The sequence below is a fragment of the Macrotis lagotis genome, chromosome 6 (assembly GCF_037893015.1).
Source record: "Macrotis lagotis isolate mMagLag1 chromosome 6, bilby.v1.9.chrom.fasta, whole genome shotgun sequence".
NCBI classification, from domain to species: Eukaryota; Metazoa; Chordata; class Mammalia; order Peramelemorphia; family Peramelidae; genus Macrotis; species Macrotis lagotis.
In genome coordinates, this window is record NC_133663.1 from 78,628,060 (window position 1) to 78,650,283 (window position 22,224).

Here is a 22,224-nt window from a genome sequence, read left to right on the forward strand (position 1 = left end):
CTAACAAGAATATGTGTATGTTGGAACTTTTTATTATTTTAAACAAAACGTTGTAATAAGTAGCATCAGGTATTCTTAATTTATGCTATTCCAATTTTTTCTATTTTAACTCCTTCACCTAGAGATCTCACAACAAGACCCCAAATGAGTGTTATTTTTCATCATTTTCTAATAAGGGAAGTTATTTATTCTTAAAAAATTTATTACAGGCAGTTTTGGGGATGATCTAGAACTTTAGCTTTCTGGTTTTGTACAAAAAAAGGATAATAGGATATCTTCTTTATAGTATGTTATGTCTGGAAAAGATTTCTTGGAAAAAGTTAAGATAATTTCCTTGTTCAATCCAGAATTTCCCCAAACAACTTAACACTGAGTTAACACTGAAAAATGAGTTGGCAAGCAAAATCATTTCTTTTTATGCTTTTATTTTTCCTTCAGTGTCTCTGTAATAAAAAAATGTTGTGGTACAATTAATACCATCAGCATTTCAAAACAGATAAATAGAAAAGCAAAGATCTGTTCTTGGATTCTAAGGTTTCCAAAATATTTAAATTGTCCATCATGCTTTATAAATTCCACTGTCTCTTCAGTTTATCACCATTGTTCAAAATATGAAATAGATGCTTAAAAGAAAAATTGCCTTTAATGATCATTGAGTTTCGTGACTTGAATTCAAACTCAGCAAGTATGAAATAGTTTTCTCCAAAACTATATATATAATAAAAGTAACTCATTAAAATTATACTAGTATTTAGAGAGGATTCACATCTTTGTTGAACTTTCATAAGACAGATAAGTTTGGCTTCATACTAGTCAGACTTCTAATTCTGTACTGCCATCTACTGGCAGTTATTGAGCTTACAGTGCTGAAAAAGAACAGGCTTTGTAAAAATTTTCTGAGGGAAAAGAACAGCAATTGAAAAGTTACTGCAAGGCTTTGTTGAATCAGTCCTTGATAATTTGATAATTTACGTTGGTAAAATAGGAAGTAAGCTGAATTATTAAAAGCTATATGGCATTTAGTTTTGTTCTGTTTTTTAAATTTGGTATTTTCAAGATATAGAATGTCTAGCAATAAACTTTGAACATTTTGAAGCTTTGCATTTGTAGTTTCATTTTTATTTATAACAATGTTTTCATTTGTAATTGTGTACACTAGCATGTAATCATAGTGATAGACCTGGAAGAAACTTTCATTGAGATCACCGAGACGATCCTCCCCCCCACCTCCCTACAATTGTCACAGGAATCTAGTTTGGAAACTGAAGTTCTCTCCTCCAAATGCAATTACCTTTACACTGTACCACACTTTATATTTTAAAAGCATCTCTTGACATATCTTTATCATGGGACATGGGTTTTCATTAGCCTGTAACTAATAACAAGATTTTACCTTAAAAGTATTACATGTATATAATCTAGAAAAGATTGCTTATCATCTCATGGAGGAGGAATAAAGGGAGGGAGAGAATTCAGAACTCAAAACTTTAAAAAAAATAATGAATATTAAAAATGTTTTTACATATATTTGGGAGGAAAATAAAATATTCAGTATTACTGAATTAGCAGACACAAGAAAACTACTTAGAACTACTCACAGAGGGAAAGTTTCACATTCTTGAAGAATTGCTGTAAAGCTGAAAAATACCAATTTTTACTTATAACATTGTATCCTAAAGCATGTCTTGCAATAAATCTGGTAGTTTTTTATTAGCTATTATAACATTTTATGCAAAAATAATCCATATTTGTAAAGGAAACTTCTGTGGAGATAGTGGGGGGGTAGAATTTCATGAAGTATTTGGACTGAATTCATTTGACCTATTTAACTACTATTGGAGTAAAATTAGCACTAGAAAATTCATGTGATGATCTGAGACAAAGGAATAAAAAAGACCTTAGATGCCAGTACCTAGTATAGCTACACAGTGATTGTGTGCATGCAAAAAGTAAACATTTTGCTTGGTGACCAAGTTTGTTGCCATTTTTTCTACGGCCAGACAAATAGTTCCAGCTATTAGTTATGACTCCCTTAGAGCTTTCATTTAAGATATTTGAGTAGCCTATTTATTGACTTCTGCATCAACTACACCATCACACCGTGTATGACATTGATCCACTTACAGATTGTTTGAAAAGGCATTACACTAAAGTTTTTAGTTATAAATCATCCTAAATTTTAAACATATCCAGTAAAATCTTTTTCATGCCTATTCTCTCAAATACTTACTATAATTACATTTCCATTTTCTTAACATAAAATAAAAATATATTTAAGATGTCATAATATTCATCTTAGGTGACCTCAGTGCTAGAATTCTGCCTGTGCATATCTTTGTGATGTATCTCTTTGTAGCTCTTCTAGTTTCACTCTTAGCCAGCAGTGATTCCACCCTGAGAATTGCCATCACAGAAATGCAAGACTTCAAACAATCTCTGAATACAAACAGGACAAATCCTAGAAATATAAAATGAAACATCTTTGACAAAGAAGGGACAATACAACTCATCTAAATTAATTCCTCTAATTTATAGGTGAGAAAAGTAAGGATATACAGAGGATACATGATTTTTCCAGAAGTATTGCTATATAGTGGTAGATTTGCAAGTTTTACCATCCTAAAGGTCAAGCTGTCCTCCTAAAACAGGAGTGGGGAACCTTTTATATTCCAGAGACCATCTGGATATGATAACATTGTTCTTGGGTCATAAAAAATTATCAGGTTAAAAATTAGCATGTTCCATAATCTGTCAAACAATTGATTCACCACTAAAAACACCTCCTTGCCTAAAATTGCCATGGCCAAATGATTTCAAGGGCCTTTTATGACAGGTCAGCTGTCTATCCCCCCCACCACTCCCTACAAAACAGTGCATTTGGAACTCAATTTTCTCAATTCAGAAAACAGCAATTGACAAGTTGCAAGGTCTTTTGATTCTAATACTAGTATTTTTTTTTTAGTTTTTGAAGTTCTAATATAGATTCTGCTAAATCTAGAAATTGAGACTTAAAGAAGTGTTTTGCCTCTAGGATCATAGATTTAGAACTAGAAGGAACTTGAAGCATCATATAGTCCTGAACCCCTCATTTTCAAGATGAGCCCTGAAGAGATGAAGTGATTTACTAAGGCTATTTTCTTAATTAAATAAAAAATAGTAGTAGTCTGCTTTTTATAAAGGTTGGGGATAAGCAATTGCTTACAAAGTAAAATAGTGCATGTTGCTATTAGCATTTTATTCTCAAGTATATATACATATGTATGCATGTATGTATGTATGTATGTTTGTCTTACTCAAATGCCAAGTGAAATAGGACACTACCCGGGAATCTTGATAAAGCACAAGTGTAAAATTCAGTCTAAGAAAAATCCAACTTAATATGGCAATTAACTCCAACCAACAGGGAATTTAATTACTGAAATATCAGGGGTAATTCATTTTAAGGCATCCTCATCTTTAGAATGTACACCAAAGACAGAATTTTTGAAAAATTTAATAGCATTTTAAAAGTCATGTAGGTAAATTAAGCCAGGACTCTTCCCCCAGAAGAAGAGAATGACATAGAGGCAGTCAAGATGATGGAAGGCTCTTTACATGCAGTCACTGACACCAAGGAACTCTCAGAACTCCTCTGTTTTCCTTTATCCAACCTATTCAAGATTCAAAGACATCTGGAGTATGCTTTTCCTGAATTTGTTCATTGATAGTACTTCACTTTTCTACCTTAGCATAAAACCAAATATGCCTTATAAAACAACCTTATATAACACCTCCCAAAAGAAGCAAACAACAGGCTCGTGACAATTTGAGTGTCATTTGCAGGAAAGCTCCACACCACCATCATCAGTGTGTGTGCTATTATGATGAACTCTGATGAAGTCAAAGAAAAATTCTGCAAATCCCCAGAGACCCTTGTCATTAATGTGCTGAAAGGACAAGCTTGTAGTTCTGGGTGACTAGCAGACATGGCAGAGTCCTTGGGAGAAATGGAGTCAAAAACAACCACAGATACTTAGTGAAGACTTATATGTCTCATGATCTCATCACCAACACTTTACCTCAACACAATAAACCTTCATAGATAAACTCTCACAGCAAGAGACAGCATGTGAGTAATGGAAACAATGTGTGACACAGAATACTGAATGATCTTAGACTTATCCTTTGCAAGCTGAACATTCACATAAAAAAAAGTTCACCATAAGGCAAAACTACTACCGGAAGACTTAATGTCAACATAATAGAGCACTTCTCCAAGTGTGAACAGTTTGTTACTAACTTGGAGGGAAAGCTAGCCCAACATATGATTGGCAAACATAAAGCAGAAAATGAGTGAACAGCTTTTAGAGATTTGGTGTACAGGATTTACTGGCAGGATAGTTCATTCATCTCTTAAGAAAGTAGCATTTAATTCCATCAAAATGAAAGCAAAGCTTAGAGAAATGCAAAGCTTAGAGAGAGATTACTTGGCTGAGTAAGAAGGCAGATGAAATTCAGTATTACTCTAGTAACAATCCAAAGAATGCTTAACAATGCCTCATGGATCAAAGACCTATGGTGCATCTCAATTACTCAGTGCAGATAGAGCCACATCCTGGAAAGGTGGGCTTAACACTTGTTAGTGTTCTGAACAGACCATCAATCATTCCTGAAACCACTGACCATATGTCTCAGGTTAAAGTCAATCCCCTTTTAGCCAAACTTGCAACATGCTTTGGAATGCCATTAGGCTTCTCTCATGTGGCAAAATGTCTGGTATTGATTTTATGTTCCAACTGAGATTTACAAGTCCAGGGATCTACTGCTCATACAAAGGTTACTGATATCTTCCAAATTATAAGACCAGAGGAGATTTTCCCCCAGAAGTTCAATGATGCCTCCACTCACCATCTCCTTAAAGAAAAAGGAAGTAGGTTTCCTTGTGACATGGGTAGGGAAGTGGGGGGAGGGGAATGTCGAGGGAAAAATGGGGGAGACAGTCTTCTCTCTTTCAATCATTGCTGGCAAGATTTATGTCAGAGTTGTCCTTTTATGGACTGATCCTTCACCTGGACCATGGTCATCTACCAGATAGCCAGTATGGCTTGAGAAAGGACAAAAGTACAGTCAATACTTGTGTTTGCTGCCCATTGACTCCAGGAGAAAAGCCAGGAGCAAAATAGAAATCTATCCAAAGCTTTTGATAACTGTCAGTCTTGTGGATTTGATTGACTGAAATTCATTAGTATTGTTCACCAGTTTCATAACAAAATGCTTGCATAGTTTCTAAATAATGGATTGTGCTACTGTGTTTTCCTGGTCATCAACTGACATGAAAGCAGGTCTGGGTACTTGCTTACATGCTTTTGTTTTTAAGCATGATATTTCAGCAGAGTTGTCAGAAACCTTCAACTAGTGCCACAAATGGCTTCAAGGTTAGCTTCTCTACAAGTGGTAAATTACTCACTTGAAAAAGTTGCAAGCCAAGAATAAAGTGGAGGGAGAGTTGATATGTAACTTTGTTTGCAGTTGGATTGTTCACTCAAATTTAACCAGTGAGAATGGGATATAACCCAAATGTGGATTGACTCTCTGATGATGCTTGTACTGATTTTGACTTAACAGTTAACACAGAAAACACAGATTTTCTCCACCAGCCAGTACCACACCATCCGTGGTGAAACCTTTAGTTCCAGGCAGATGGAGAAATTTTGAATGCTGTGTATAAGTTCACTTATGTTGGCACAATGCACTCTCTGGGGACATACACATAAATAATGTACACATAGATGATGAGTTTGATAGATGCATTGCCAGAGCCAACTTAGTGTTTGGAAGGCTCTGAGAGGAATTAGACTAAGAAATTGAAGGACTACAGAGCTGTTGTACTGACCTCATTGTTGTATGCTTGTGAAACCTGGACAGTCTACCAGCCCCATGCCAGGAAATGTGAATCGCTTTTATTTGAATTGTCTTAGGAGGATTCTGAAGATCACTTGGCAAGATAAATCCTAAATCCTTTAGGTCCAATTCAAATTTATCAGAGCCCAATGCCAATGCACTGGCCACCCTAAAAGTCTATTTTACAGAGAACTCACACAAGGAAAGCGCTCGCATGCATGGGTGCACATGGATAACCAATATTAGATTATTTTCTGTTGGGGAAGGGGAAGAGAAGGGAAAGAGGGAGAAAAATATGAAACTCAAAACCTTGTAAAAAAAGCATGATTGTTGAAAGTATTCACAATGGAAGTCAAAAGAAGTGATAACAGGGACATTCAAGGTCTCTCTGAAGAACTTTGAAAGTGATTTGAAGGAAAAAAAGTGATTCGAGACGTGGGCAATACTGGCACAGGACCACCCAGCATGGTGTGCCCATATCTTAGAAGGCACTGTATTTTTTTGTAAAGCAGAATTGCAATAGCTCAAAGGAAATATGAAATGCACAAATTTAGGCATCTTTATTCTAAATTTTCTTGTGAACTGTTTGTACCTAACCTCTGGTAGAGCCCTCTACAGTCAGACAAAATGCGCCTTGATCCCAACATAGTAATGTCATTTTGGGAAATGAATCTGTTATTTCACTGAGATAAGGAACCTTTGTGTGAGGAAAATCCTTCTGACAATGCAGCTTCTCTGCATTGTACGGCCTTAAGAAAGTTATAGTATATGTGACTTCATTATATGTTATATGTGTCTTCATTTCTCAGAACTTGATGAAAATTCTAGTGGTGAAGCAGAGATGCAGATCAACTTTTATAATTTTTTTGCATGAGTCATTATTCTACTGGTGGCCTGCATCTAGTTCATAAATTGAATAGCTTAAGGTGTTTGTAGTTCGATCTCTTCCTTGAAGGCCCAGGCAGGACTAGTTGCAGAAAGATCTCTATTTACATATACACTTTACATTCCATCTAGGTCTCTTAGTTATCTTTTTTTTTTTCAGCCTTTTAAACCTGATTAAGCTTGACCCCCGAGCTCCTGATGAAATGCTCTATGGACGAATGGGCTACATCTATTCTTTGCTTTTTGTGAACAAGTACTTTGGACAAGAAAAGATACCTCAGCAACATATTCAACAGGTACCCTGTCCTCTACCATTCTCATTCTCTCTGTCTCTCTGTCTCTCTGTCTCTCTCTCTCTCTCTCTCTCTCTCTCTCTCTCTCTCTCTCTCTCTCTTTACTTTTTTAAAGGTTTTCTGAATGTTCTTTATGAGATATTCCTGCTCACTGTTCTTTCAAATCATGACTTTGTTCCTTCTCAGCATCTCAAAATGTTCTGAGATAGTGGAAGTGGTGTCTGAAATTCAGATACTTTAAAAAAATATGACTTGACAGGCCCCATTTTATAGAGATGCCAAGTGATAAACCATCTCACCTTCACTAAAAAAATTTTGTCTCCTTTCATTGGAAAATTAGAGTCACTTACCTCCTCCTACATGAAGATCTTACATAACATTCATTACCTGAAAACATTCAGGAACCTTTATTTTTGTTTTCAGAAAATAACTATGAATGTTTTCATGCACAAAAATTGTAATATCTGTAGATCAGGGTCTTTATCCCTAATTTCCCTATACTATTACTAAGGTAAGCTCTTTATCCCATGCCAGGATATTTTTAACCTTATGCTTTAGTAATTCATGTTTGGTTCCCCCATACAGGTTTGTGATATGGTACTATCATCAGGTGAGACTCTTGCCAGGAAGAGAAACTTCTCTTCAAGGACACCACTGATGTATGAATGGTATCAAGAATATTATGTAGGGGCTGCCCACGGACTGGCAGGTATTTACTACTTCTTGATGCAGGTAGGAATGATTAAATTAAAAATTCTCAAGTGTTTTTGATTAATAGTTCCATAAAAACATGACTTTGGGAAAAATACAATTGGAGACAATAGGTCAGGTCCATAATTCTTACAATATAATAATATGCCATTATATTTATATACCACAATTTGTTTACCCATTCCTAATGGATGAGTATCTACTCCCCTCCAAAAAAAAAATTCTCTACTATCACAAAAAGTGATGACATAAGTATGTTGGTGAATATGGAGACTTTCTTCCTATTGATGGCCTCCTTTGGTAAAAGTCCAGTAATGAAATTTTAGTGACTTTATTTGCGTAATTCCAGATTGTTTTCCAAAATCATTATACCCACAGCTCCACTTGCAATGCCTCAGCATGCCTATTTTCCTACATACAAACCCTGCAACATTGACTATTCCATCTTTTAACATCTTTGCCAGTTTGCAGGATTTAAGATGAAAAATCTCATGGTGATTTTGTTTTGATTTAGTTTTCCTCTTATTTTTAATGATTTGTAGTATCTTTCACTAGTGAGTTAGTATTATAATTCTTTTGAGAACTATTCATTCATATCTTTTGTCACATCTGTTGTGGAGTGACTTTTGGGGTTTTTTATGTTTGTGTATATAAATATGTGTGTAATATGCAATTATATGCAAATATATAGACATTGTTTTATGTTTATGTAAGTATTTATACATGTGTATATATGTATATATATATATATATATATATATATATTGTTTATATTACTTAGATACCAAACCCTTATCAGAGAAATTCGATCCAATGTTTTTAGTTTTTCTCTTCCCCATTCAACCACTTTTTCTCTTTTCTTAGCTACCTTAATTATGTTGGTGCAAAAGCTCTATAGTTTTATGTAACCAGGCATCTATTTTATATTTTAATTGCCTCTATTCCATGTTTGATTAATAATACTTATCTTACTGATCAAAGTAAATCATAATTATATATCTCTCAGAACTCATTTTTTTGAAGTTCATATTTAAAATTAAGGTCATAGAAAAAAGAAGAAGAAAAAGACCTAGTAAGGTTATGCATCTGTTTAGAATGTATTGTAGATTATGATCTAAGGATTTATTTTATGGTTTAATTCTGCCAAATTGCTTTCCAGTTTTTCCAGCAGTTTTTAACAGATAAGGAGTTTTCCCTAAGTGACTTATGTTTTCTACTTTATTGAAACTGGGTTAATTGAATTCTGTTGTTTCTGAATCTCCCTCATCTAGTCACTTCCAATGAATCTTCCTGTTTTTTAACCAGAACCAAGTGGTTTTAATGACTGCTTCTTCATAACATAGTTTGAGGCCTCAATGTCCATGTTTTCAATACATTTTTGGAAGGCAAAATTAGATCTAAAAGAGCTTAAAATTGTTCTTTATAGACAACTGAGGTTATGAATAAGGAATTGTGGAGAGCAGGCAGGCTAGATTAGGCAGTGCTACTTAGATTAGCTACTGTTCTTAAAATTCTAAGTCACCTGAAGGAAGCCTAAGGTTTACAGCTGGTGGGTTTGTCTGCATGGCAGAGCATAGAGTGTGATGAAGGGAACAGAAACTTATTCATGGGTAAGAAGAAGCGCTAAAGCCTTTAAAGGCATTTGCAAAGACTGAAAAAGAAAGCTTTAAAAAATCCAGTGACATCTTAGTGATGGGAGTATATGAAAAGGAGCTTAACCCTTTCTCAGGAACCTTCTTAACCTTTGGGTTAAGATCTATCAAGAGAAATGATTTATATTTCATTTCTCAAAAACCTGCATAAAGTACAATCCCCATTCTAATTTTTTTCCCACAAAAATACTTAAACTAATTAAAGATAAAGAAACAAAATATTAGAATGAATAGAATTTTGACCTTGGGCTCTGGAACACCTACATTCAAGTCCTCCCTCTGACACATAGTGTTTGTTGTCCTTGAGACAACTGACTTAATCCCTCAAGGCCCTGGACAACTCAGATGAATTTTCATTTTGCTTTGATGGGGAAAATTCCTGCATCAAAAAGTTCCCTTGACTTCTTTCTTGATGAAATCATGGTTTATATGAGAGTGTAAATGTATAGCATGTATGTTTCTATATAAGCCTATGTGTTCCACAGTCCTACTATGTGGCTTCTGAGTTTGCGTGTGCATGTTTGTTTTGTCATAGACACAGAGCATATGAAGCCCTCTTCAACATTTTATCAACATAGAAAGCTTCCTTAGGACTGCAGAAACAGAAACTGTTGTGACTTGAACTTCTGTATTCAATGCTCCTGCTAATGGTGATCACTTGTTTTAATGAATGTCTTGAATAGAGAAAATCGTTTCTCATTATAAGGGACAATCTTTTGAAACAAACCCTGCAGGAAAAAGACAATCAATAGAAAACAAATGAGCACATGTTACTTGAGCATAGTTTCAGATAACAAACCTTGAGGGGCATTCGATGGATTTCGTGTAACTCCCTTGAAAAAATTAACTAAATTTTGTAAGTGTAATAAGTCTCAGAAACCAATGCCATCTGGGGATACCTTCCTAAGTAAGATAAACTTGGCACAAGTGGAATTCTCAAGGAATGTGAAGAAGTTTTATAGAAGAAGTCTCCCCTTATGCTGTTATTTTCTTGAGACCAGTGACTGCTTTTTGCCTTTATTTGTATTCCCAAAGCTTAACCCAATTTCCAGTGGATAGAAGCTTCTTAATAAATGTTTTTAACTGACTTCCTATGAGCTGCACACTTTCTGTAATTAGAGTTTGGCCTTATTGGTGTTATTGTAGAGTTAAAGGTTTTATGTTTAAAGACAAAAGATTTTAGCAAAGATAATGCCTATCCATTAACACTATATATGTCATTGTGAACATTGCTTTAATTGGTAATATCCAAGGAGGAATACTAACTGGGTAAGTGGCAGAATAGAATATAATAAAAATCAAGTCCAACACAATCCTTCAGTGAAACAGATTAGAAGGCTGTTTATGCTGTTGAACTCAAATGCTTCCTTAAGTTTTTGAGGAAGTGAATTTTTTAAATGTATAGTATATTTCTTTTACCCTTAATCTGGAAATTCCTTAAGTATTATTAATGCTTCTTTGAATTTATAGTATCATTTTTTTCCTGCATTATTGTTGGGGCCTCTTTGAAAGGGTAAATATAGACCCATAAACCTTCTTCAAGAAAGAAGAGTCTATTCCTTTAAAAATTTCTAAATGAGACTTGGACTTTTGTGTCACAAAAAAACAGGTCTTCTAACTTAATAACTGTAGTGCAAGTATTGATTTTTCCATTTGCAGATTAGTAACTATTTGAACTTTTCTGATTCTTAATCTAAAAGATTCATTCCACTGGTTTCTCACCAGTGAAAGCAAAACAAAATTATGTTATTTTGGGGCCATATTATGTACGTAATAGGAGGTTGGGGAAAGAATACTAACAATTTGAACTTGAGAACATTCTACTTAGGATTGAGTAGGGAGCAGGAAATGTTCTTCTGCTAAAGAATTTAGTAATCTTTTGTAAGCATGAGATATTATCTAATCCTCATTTCCCTTTCTTCATTCGCTCTTCAAAAGAAAAAAACAGCAAAACTTGAATTTATTAAGTCAGTGACCAAATATGTTGAGAGTTGTGAATAAGAAAACAGCTTACATCACCTGTCATTAGATTTTGTAAATTGTATTTAGATGGACATCATTCGTTTGCTGTACATATTATTTTAAGATGAAGTATGTACAAAAGAGTTAGAAGATTCTGGGGCAGCTAGGTGATGTAGTGGATAGAGCACCAGCCCTGGAGTCAGGAGTACCTGAGTTCAAATCTGGCCTCAGACACTTAATAATTACCTAGCTGTGTGGCCTTGGGCAAGCCACTTAACCCCTTTGCCTTGCAAAAACTAAAAAAAAAAAAAAAGTTAGAAGATTCTGGTCCTAAGAATAGCATGTCCATGAAAATAACTAGTCTTTTCTAGAATTCTATGAGATACTAAACTCAAAAGTTTTGTTTATTTAGACAGATGTAAATATCGAGAAATAAAAAGTATATAACAGTCTTTTCCCAGGTCCTGAGAGCTGAAATGATTGCCCTAAGTAGAATTGTTTCATTGTTCAAAATTTAAAAATAACCTGGAGGTACAGGAAGAGATCTAAACATAGAAAAGCAAAATAATTAAATAAAACCCAAAATGCCTTAATAATGCCAAATAACTTTTCTTGTGTTTTGCTTATGTTTAAAATTCATACTTCAGTCCTAGGGGGAAAAAAGGATTTTTGGTTGATGATGGCATTTTTTTTAAAGTAGGATTAATAATAACAGTGGAACTGAATGGAGGCAGCTAGGTGGCACAGTGGATAGAGCACTGGCCCTGGGACCTGAGTTCAAATGGGGTCTCAGACACTTAATAATTGTCTGTGTGACCTTGGACAAGTCACTTAACCCCATTGCCTTGTAAAAACCAAAAAGAAAAAAAAACAATGAAACTGATTTTTAAAAGTTGTGCTGTTTATACTGTTGAATAAAAATGTTTTTAAATGTCTAAGGAAGTGAATTTTCAAGTTGTATAGTAAATTTCCTTTACCTCTTAATTTGGAAATTCTTGTTACTACCAATTTGGATTGAACATATTTTATTTCACAGCCTAGCCTTCAGGTAAGCCAAGTGAAGTTGCATAATGTCATCAAACCCAGTATAGACTATGTTTGTGAGCTGAAATTTCCTTCTGGCAACTACCCTCCATGTGTGGATGATACCAGAGATCTCCTTGTTCATTGGTGCCATGGGGCCCCTGGAGTTATCTACATGCTCACCCAGGCTTACACGGTACAAATTTCTTTCTTTACCCCAGGAGTAGCAATTGAAAACAACTTTAAAGTATAATTTCAGTAATTCAAAAATAGTATTTCTCCTAATTATTTCAGAAACAATGTACAAATTCCTTTATTTGAAAGCCTTTTTCCAAATATATCATATAAGTCAAAAAAAACAATCTATGGAAAATTGAAGGGATCTTGGTTAAATCCAGTCAGTGTCACTGTAAAGAGGGACTTTTAAAAGTGGCTCCTGGGGGGTGGCTAGGTGGTGCAGTGGATAGAGCACCGGCCCTGGAGTCAGGAGTACCTGAGTTCAAACCCGGCCTCAGACACTTAATAATGACCTAGCTGTGTGACCATGGGCAAGCCACTTAACCCCATTTGCCTTGCAAAAACCTTAAAAAAAAAATTTCTCCTGGCACACTTCAGTAGCTTAATTTGAGATAGGAAAAAAACACCAAAAAGCCTAATGCTTATGTAGTGATAAATATACTTCAGTGTTGTCCTTAACAAATGGGGGGGGGGGCAGAGTCGAGAAGACTGCCTTGAAGGACACTTAGACCATTGTACCTATGTAAGAATTTGTTTGTATGGTAATATGCTTTTTATAAATGATTGACACTAATTGTCTATAGATAATGCCAGCTTCCAATATACCAAATCTGAATGTTGTCTAGAATGCCCAAAGACTGCCCCCTTTTCTTTGCCCCATACTATCAATTCCTATTCTTAACTTTGAATTATTACACATTCTTCCTCTAACAACAGAGGAGCCATAGGAAAAAAAAAAAGTCTTATGGTATTTTTCATAAAATCCAGTTTGGTATGGGGAAAAAAATAACTCTTTTATAGGGTCTATTTTTGCTTCTTTGGCCAGAATTTGAGAGGTAGAAAGAATAGAGTAAGCCAATCCTGATGTAACTAATAATTATATAAGCCCTCTGTATTTTCTTCATGAAGCATAATGTTCAGCACCTAGTATGTCTGAACCATAAAAGGCATTGGGTTCTCCCAAATAAAAAGCAAATACCACTTCATACTGGGCATCTTTGTTACTGAAGAAAGCGGTCATGTGGAAGGTAGACTAATGTTGGAAGGTGACTAATGATGACAGCATGATATGAATTAGATCATGTTAATGCTACTTCATCTATCATTTAAAAAAAATTTTGCAAGGCTTTTTGGCTCTTTTTGTTGTCATATGTTTTAGTTGTCAGTGAAGTTAAAATTATCATTTAAAATAAAATTGGATTTTTCTACCTGCCTACAGGTATTCAATGAGGAGAAATATCTTAATGATGCCTTGAAGTGTGCTGATGTGATCTGGAAGTATGGGTTACTCAAGAAAGGATATGGGCTCTGCCATGGTGTTGCTGGCAATGCATATGCCTTCCTAACATTATACAATCTCACCCATGACATGACATATCTGTATAGAGCTTGTAAGGTATGTATAAAGAACAGCCAGAGAAGAAAAAAATATTTTTTCATATTTCCATATTTGCCATATTGTTAAAGAAGAATCAGAACAAAAAGGAAAAAATATGAGAACATAAAATAAATTTTTAAAATGGAAAATAAGATGCTTTGGTCTGCATTCAGATACCACAGTTCTTTCTCTGCATGTGAATAGTATTTTCTATCACAACTTCTTTAGAATTGATCATTGTACTGTTGAGGAGAGCTAAGTCTTTCACAGTTGTTCATCTCACAGTGTTGCTGTTAATGTGTACAATGTTCTGGTTCCCAGGTACGAAAAGCAAAGTGCTTACTCATGGTGAGGGCTGTGGGGTGGTAGAGATCCAGAGTTTAGAATCCTGGACTTGAGTGTGGTGGAGATGGTAAGACACTAAGTCTGTGACGAGAGGACTGTAGGAAGGTATATGCACTCTTTCCTCCCTCTCTTCTAATAAGCTGCAGCTCAGCTACTATCTTCTACACAAAGCCTTTCTTGAGGGGCGGCTAGGTGGCGCAGTGAATAGAGCACTGGCCTTGGAGTCAGGAGTACCTGGGTTCAAATCCGACCTCAGACACTTGATAATTACCTAGCCATGTTGGCCTTGGGCAAGCCACTTAAACCCATTGCCCCGTAAAATGTAAACACACACACACACACACACACACACACACACACACACACAGCCTTTCTTGATCATTACAACTGCTAGTGATCAGTCCAAACTTCTTTGCGTGTAATTACTTTGTATAGATTTGTGTTTATTAACTTCGTATTTATGCTGAATATCTCCATTACAGGTATTGTGTGTGTGTGTGTGTATAAATATATAAATATATACACACACACTATGTACAACTATATATGTGTATGTAGGTATTATATGTTCACTTGTCATCTTCCTTAAAAAAAAGTGCACAATGTTTTCCTGCTTCTGCTCACTTTACTTGGCATCAGTTCCTGCAAGTCTTTCCATACTTTTCTAAAGTCTGACTACTCATCATTTCTTAGAGAACATGATATTCCATCACATTCATATACCACATTTTGTTCAGCCATTAAGATAAAGGGGAAAAAAATTAATGGGCATCTCCTCAATTTCCAATTCTTTACCAATTCAAAAAAAACTGCTGTAAATATTTTTGTACATGTGGGACTTTTTATGATCTCTTTAGAATACAGACCTAGTAGTGGTATTGCTGGATTATAACTATTCACAGTTTTTATATTCCTTTGAACATAGTTCCAAATTGCTCTTCAGAATGGTTGACTGAGTTCCCAACTCCATCAACAACATGTCCCAGTTTTCCCACATTTCCTCTAGCAATGAACATCCTTAAAATAAATAAATCTTTTGAAAGCCTTTAAAAAAATGTCTAATTCTGGTTGCATTATTTTTGCCTTTTTTTTAGTCATCTACAGAAAAAAGTTTAAAATAACTTTTTAAAAGTTTAATTTTCCTTTTATAAAACAAATTATTTTATGTAACAGTGTAGTTAGGGCTGGAGATGGAGAAATTTAATTCTCTTTTCCTATTTTCCTTTGGCAATTTCTTTATAACTCTGGAGATAAGCCGTAAGAGTTGGGACTGCAAAGATAAAAGTGAAATGGCCCTCCACCTCAAGAAGTTTGTGTTCTACCTAACTCAGATAGTTTAGCCTGCTCCTTGAGTTCTTTTCTTTGGGCCACAGATGGTTCAGCTTTCTGTGTAGTTTCCAAATCATTAGCTCACCATGATCTTCCCTCAGATGAACCCTGAGAATTGATCTTTTGACATCTGAGTCATTGACACAGCCTTTCTTTTTCAGTTTGCTGAGTGGTGCCTAGACTACGGTGAGCATGGTTGCAGGACTCCTGATACACCTTTCTCCCTCTTTGAAGGTATTCTTTTTACATTATTTGTTTTCTTTATAATAGAAATAGACATTTGGATTCCTAAGACATTCCTCTCCAATTAATGATATCTCTCCAATGCTTTTAATTTTTTAGCCCTCCCTTCCCCCACTTCTTTTGCTTTTTGGTGGAAAAAATTATTGCATCATTTCTTGATTTCTTTATATCATGAATAATTAGCAGATAAACTAAAGCACCCCCTACTGTAAATGTAAACTAAGAAGCTAAGGAAGGCTGAGTGCTTTCTAATGCTAACATAATGAGGGAAAGGGGTTTTTGTTTTCACTAAGGTTATGCTGTTAGAGCTATGCCATAATAATCACCTTAACATACTAACTCCTATCTCTCTTGATTTCTTCAGGAATGGCTGGAACAATTTATTTCCTTTCTGACCTGCTCGTTCCAGCAAAAGCCAGATTCCCAGCTTTCGAGTTATAAAAGGCCAAACACATCCCTATGCCTCACTGCTTGCTACTCATGTAAACAGTGGGCCACATGAGTCCATTACTTTCTATCTACCTTTCTTCACTAAAGAGAACAATATTGTGTTTAAAATTATTGGTCTTTTCCACTGTAATCTTTAGATTAACATGTTTTGGGGAATTTTCTTTTATTTAAAAAGACCAGGAAAAAAATTTTTAAGTTGTTTTCCTAGAAGGGGGTGTGAAATATATACAGTATTTTGTTGGATACACGTCTATTTCAGAACTTGCAAGAAACTGTTTATTATTTAAGCTTTTCAGTGTGATTTAATGTTGATATAGTTCTCACTACTGTAACAAAAACTGAATTGTAATTAAAGGTTAATACATAACTGTTAGTGGATAGTACCACTTCTAAGTATTCATTTTCCTTTGGACTATAAAAAAAGATATTATGGTAGCTGTGTTTCTATATGATGTCTGACTAGCAAAGGGGATGGGAGCATAGATTGATTTCCTCTGGAGAACTGCAGAAGCCACACCAAGTATTACCTGCATCCTTAAACTCACATTGTTTATTCAGAGTTTATTTAATGAACTTTCATCTTTTTATTAGTGGATATAAGCTAGCATTTGTATACAGCTCCCAAAATTAAAAAAAAAACTTTAAAAATATGATAATTGTTCAAAAAATTTTACTTTAATGTTTCAATAAATTTCAAAGTATGCAAATAATTACATGTTATTTTTAACTTTAGAAAAATATTCTGAATTTTGGAAATGCTTAGGATGTTTTTGTTGTTAGTATGTGGTCAATGAAACACATTTTTGTTTACTAATATATTATGAATTTTTCACCTCCCTGAACATTTATTTCCATTTTGCTTGCCTTGTGATCACTGTGTTTTAGTACTACTTGCTAATGCTATAATTTAATCTCTATAAATGTTACAGCTTGATCTCTGTCAAATTATATGAGTGATCTTCTCACTAAAAAGAGTAGCACTTACCTACTTGTATTACCTAGTGCACTACTTAAAACAGGGCCCCTAAGTATCTGGTAGAAACTATTTAGCTCTAGGTGTTATCTAATATTGGAAGTTAAGTGGCACAATGGATAGAGTGCCAGACCTGGAGTCAGGAAAAATTGGATTCAAATTTAGCATGAGATCACTAGGTGACTCTTGTCAGCTTACCCATCCCTGTTTGCCTCAGCTCCTCATCTATAAAAATGAACTGGAGGAGGAGGAAACAGCAAACCACCCCAGTGTCTCTGCAAAGAAAACCAAAATGGCATCATGAAGAGTCAGGCATGACTGAAATAACTGAACAACAGCAAATTTATCTAATGATAAATAGTAAGACACCTATTCAACACCTGATGTGTCTCCAGTGTGTTTGTTTATATGTTTGGGATAAATACCTGGGGAACTAATAGAGCTTCTACTAAATGTTTAGGGCTCATTTTTTTTTCAAATTACTGACTGACTGGCATTTTCCTGACCTTGTAGAAATGAGTTGAATGCTCCCATGTTATAAGATTCCTGTAAAATGGGAGGAAAGTATCTTAATAGCCTTTAGCAAAAAAAAAAAAAAAAAATTCAAATGTAATGATCCCAAAGCAAATAAAACATAATCAAAGTTTACAGAGTCATTAAATTACAAATGAAAACTTGTTTCATTGACTTAATGATAATAAAAATATGCACCTTTAAAATTTTGCCCCAATATGAAATATTTGTGTCTTCAAAATTAGGGAAAGAACCATTGATGCCTCAAAACCTTCCCACAGCTTCTGATTCATTGGCCTCCTGTTTTAATACCATCTCACTAGGGTAGGCCGGACCTTGCCTCATTCTCTTTTTTTCCTAGAGTTTTTTTAGAGCTCTTTGGGGACTTAAAACAAACATTTTAGGAAAATAGAATGTATCTATTTGAGTGGCATCCTCTCACAAGAACGAAAACATGATTCTTCCATTAAAATCTGACTCTTGAGCTACTCATTAGCTCTTGATTGAAAGGGTTAACATCCCTATTATTTTCTCTGTTGCCTAAAAATGGCTAATATTAGTGGAAATAATCTGAACCTTTAAATATTGCTGATAGTAGAATCTAAAAATACTTAGCTGCACAGATTCCTAGTTGGTCTTTCTATGGATATTGCAAAGTGTGGGTAACCCCCTGCCATGTATCTTTCTGAAATGCTGCGGCTAAGCTGTACCTTGTGAAAGGTTTCAGATCAGCAATGTGGGCAGTTACAGTAATAAAGAAATGTAATGCACAGCAAAGCTAATCTGCCTTTGGCTGATTGTCCTGGTTGAAAAGAATAAAGCTCATTACGTTTAGCTACATGTCTGCTGTACTGTTCTTTTTTTCAATAAACAGTTGCTAACCAAGGAAAAAGAGAGTGTGCATTCCTCAGAGATAGATGAGACTAGCTTATACTGCTTCAGATGCTTTTGCTTAACTTCAAGTAGACTTCCGTTCTGATGAAAATTGCATTTTCATTAAGAATGCTAGTTGATGTTTAGATTTTAATTTAATGTAGTTTGAATTTTCCACCAAAGATTTCAAAGTAAACCCTTCATGAACACCATAGATGCAGTTGACCTGAAAATTACTTCAAAAGAGTAGGTTTGGGGGGGGGGGGGGGCAACTAGGTGACTCAGTGGATAGAGCACCCGCCCTGGAGTCAGGCATACCTGAGTGCAAATGTGGCCTCAGACACTTAATAATTACCTATCTGTGTGACCTTGGGCAAGCCATTTAACCCCATTGCCTTGCAAAAAACCTAAAAAAAAATGTGGGATAGCAAATCTCCATTCACATAAACACAACTGAATTAATCAGATCATACAGTGTGGTTTGCTAAATTTTTTTAATGAATTTTTTGGCTTGACAGTGCCATCACTTTATTTATGCTCAGAATTAAAGATGGTTCCTATGATGGCAGAAACTGGGAAACCTGAATTCAAGCATTCTTAAAGTTCAAAAGGAAATCTATCTTGGATTCAGATTTACTTGCTTTTTTGTTTTTGTTTTGCTCTTAAGTATCTTTGCACTTACTTGTGTCCCATGAACTTTTTTCTTTATTAAAGCTTTCCCCCAAAGGGGAAAAAAAAAAACCATTGATTTGCATTTTCTTGAGATTGTGCTTTTTGTTTATTGTGTATGGACCTGAGATAGTGAAACTGACTCAGCATGTACATTTAGAGCATTAACATTTATTTTTGATATGTGCCTATGTCTACAGTGATGAGAAATTGAAGGGGCTAATTTTTTCACCACAAGAAAAAAATTAACTTTTTAAAGAGTTTCTCCAGGTCTCTATTGGATCTAGAATCATTTAAATTTGAAGCCTTTAATCATCCTTACAGCCTTTTCCTTCACTCTTCCTCCTTTGATGACATTAAAAACCTATTACCCAGGATTTTAGTTAGATCTAAGGACACAATTAATGACTTCTGTGAATGAATGAAAATATTTTTCACTGCTGCCTCCTTTTGTTTCAGATCACAAAATGCCTTGCTTTCACTAAACAGCAAAAGTATAAAAAGATCTAGAATTATTTCTTCTGAATTTCCTCAAAAGTTCATTATTATGTTTACTTAAAAGCATTTTTGATCCAGTGGCTAACAATGATGCCTCCCATGTAAAAACATTCTGTTTCTGTGTACATATGTCCTTGGTCTTTAGAAGACCTATTTCTCTGCCATAAATTAGTTTAATCGCTTCTCTTTCATTTTCTTGGAAGGATTGGAGACAAGTATTTTAGCTTATTGATTCTCAATGAATATTAATATTGCCATAACAATGTGTATTTTGTTGTAAAACTTGTATAAATCTAACTTTTTATTGCAGTGACAAAAGTTGGATCGAAGAATACCAGTTTCCCTACATACTATTTTCTTTTTTTGGGGGGGGGGTTGCAAGGCAAACGGGGTTAAGTGGCTTGCCCAAGGCCACACAGCTAGGTAATTATTAAGTGTCTGAGACCAGATTTGAACCCAGGTACTCCTGACTCCAGGGCCGGTGCTTTATCCACTATGCCACCTAGCCACCCCCCTACATTCTATTTTCTAAAACACTTGTCTGACCTCATCTTGGACCAAAACTTCTTTTCCACAAGCAATATTTTTTGAGACAACAGATCTTTGGGATATCAGCTAATTTTATGGGCACATATTCCTTTGATAATTGATTATACAAGAACATTTTAAAAGTTCTTTAGTTCACTCTCTCTGCCTTCATACCTGAATGTCTGAAACTCAAACATGTGAGACTTTATAACCTGTCATTAAGAGATGAGGTTGTAATTCCAAGAGTTCATTTCTCTGGTCATATGGATTATTCCCTAAATGAATCTTGAATTGGAGATGTTTAAGAGGAGAGAAAGAATTAGGAAAAGGCTATGCATAATTGTAAAAAATTATTTATAGTAGGAAAGAAGAGCTTTTGTCTTGACTAGTTTGTGATACACACACACATACACACACACATACACACACACACACACACACACACACACACACACACACACACACATGTAAAATTTCAGTACCATCTACTACTGACAAGAATTTACAAAATGGAAAAAAATGTTAATTTTCAGCCCCAGACTTCTGGCCAAGATGGCAGAGATAAGTCAGCCACTGTCCTAGGGTCTCCTGGTTTTCCCTCTTATTCAATATGAATCAAGCCTCTTAAGAGAATTCAAATCCACAAAATACAGAAAGAACAAAGGAGAACATCCACCAACAAGATCTGTCTCAGGAATGTGGGTGAGCCAGGGGCAGAGAGCAGAGAGCCAGCATGGGCAATGGGGTGAGATGTGGGACTAACCTCAGAACAGCCATGGAAGCTTTTTGGCTTTGTAAGTGAGCAGAAGAGCTCCAGTGAGGTTAGAGGGAGTTCCAGTGCAGCAGGTGGGAGAGCTCCATCACAGCAGCTAGACATCTGGTCAGCTCTGCTGGCCTGGAAGACCAGGGTTGCCTGCTTTCCATTGCCTATTTTCGGCAGAGTCCATGTGTTTTCAGTAGAGTCCTTGCACCGCCCCCCCATCCCTGTGAGAGAAAGAGACTCTTCCAGAGCAAACAGTAACAGCCACCCCACCCCACCCCACCCCCAGGCTCAGGTGTGGACTGCAGATCTCTCTCAGTACTGAGTGAATAATGAGATTAACTATATAGCACACATTGTTCTAGGATAATTCAGACTCTGCTAGTCCTCCTACCCGCAAGGCTTAGGGAGTGGGCCACAAATTAGGGTCACAAACACTGCAGAGAAAGCCTCTAGCACCCCCTACTGGTCAGCCCACTTGGAGTTACTTAGCCCAGAGAGCAAAGCCTCTAGGGTTTTCAAAACCAAAGTCTGTGAACCAGCCCCTCCCCCAACACAAGATCCTAGGAAAATGAAGAAAGGCCATAGAAAGGGAGGTCCATTGAAAGCTACCTTGAAAACAACTGAGAATATGAATTGATCTCCAGCCCAGAAAGACTTCTGAAAAGAGATCAGGAAGGAGTTTTAGAATCAATTGGAAAAAGAAACCCGAGATTAACACCTTGCAACAAGAAAAAATACTTGGAAAATACAATTGGACAAGTGCAAAATAATTCAAAACCACAACTGGACAAATGGAACACTACAAAATTAGAAATGACCAATTGGAAAAGAAGTTGCAAAAGGTAAATGAAAAATATTATTCTCTATAAAAAGAATGGAATCCATAGAAACTAATGACCTCATGAGACAAGAATCTGTTAAATAAAACCAAAAAATCAAAAAAATGGAAGAAAATGTAAAATACCTCACCTGCAAAACTACTGACCTAGAGAATAGATCCAGGAGAGATAATTTAAGAA

At 35.5% G+C, this 22,224-nt stretch overlaps 1 protein-coding gene across 1 annotated transcript in view; it reads left to right on the forward strand.

Moving 5' to 3' along the window:
• The window catches only part of LANCL1 (LanC like glutathione S-transferase 1), a 52,641-nt gene extending 32,368 nt beyond the window's left edge, over positions 1 to 20,273 (forward strand). Inside the window, exons 4-9 of the mRNA XM_074191460.1 lie at positions 6,926 to 7,061; positions 7,644 to 7,790; positions 12,420 to 12,602; positions 13,863 to 14,039; positions 15,857 to 15,929; positions 16,303 to 20,273. Of these exons, the coding sequence (XP_074047561.1) occupies positions 6,926 to 7,061; positions 7,644 to 7,790; positions 12,420 to 12,602; positions 13,863 to 14,039; positions 15,857 to 15,929; positions 16,303 to 16,379 (793 nt within the window). The 3' untranslated portion in view covers positions 16,380 to 20,273. The remainder of the gene's footprint in view (positions 1 to 6,925; positions 7,062 to 7,643; positions 7,791 to 12,419; positions 12,603 to 13,862; positions 14,040 to 15,856; positions 15,930 to 16,302) is intronic.
• Positions 20,274 to 22,224: the final 1,951 nt, after the last annotated feature.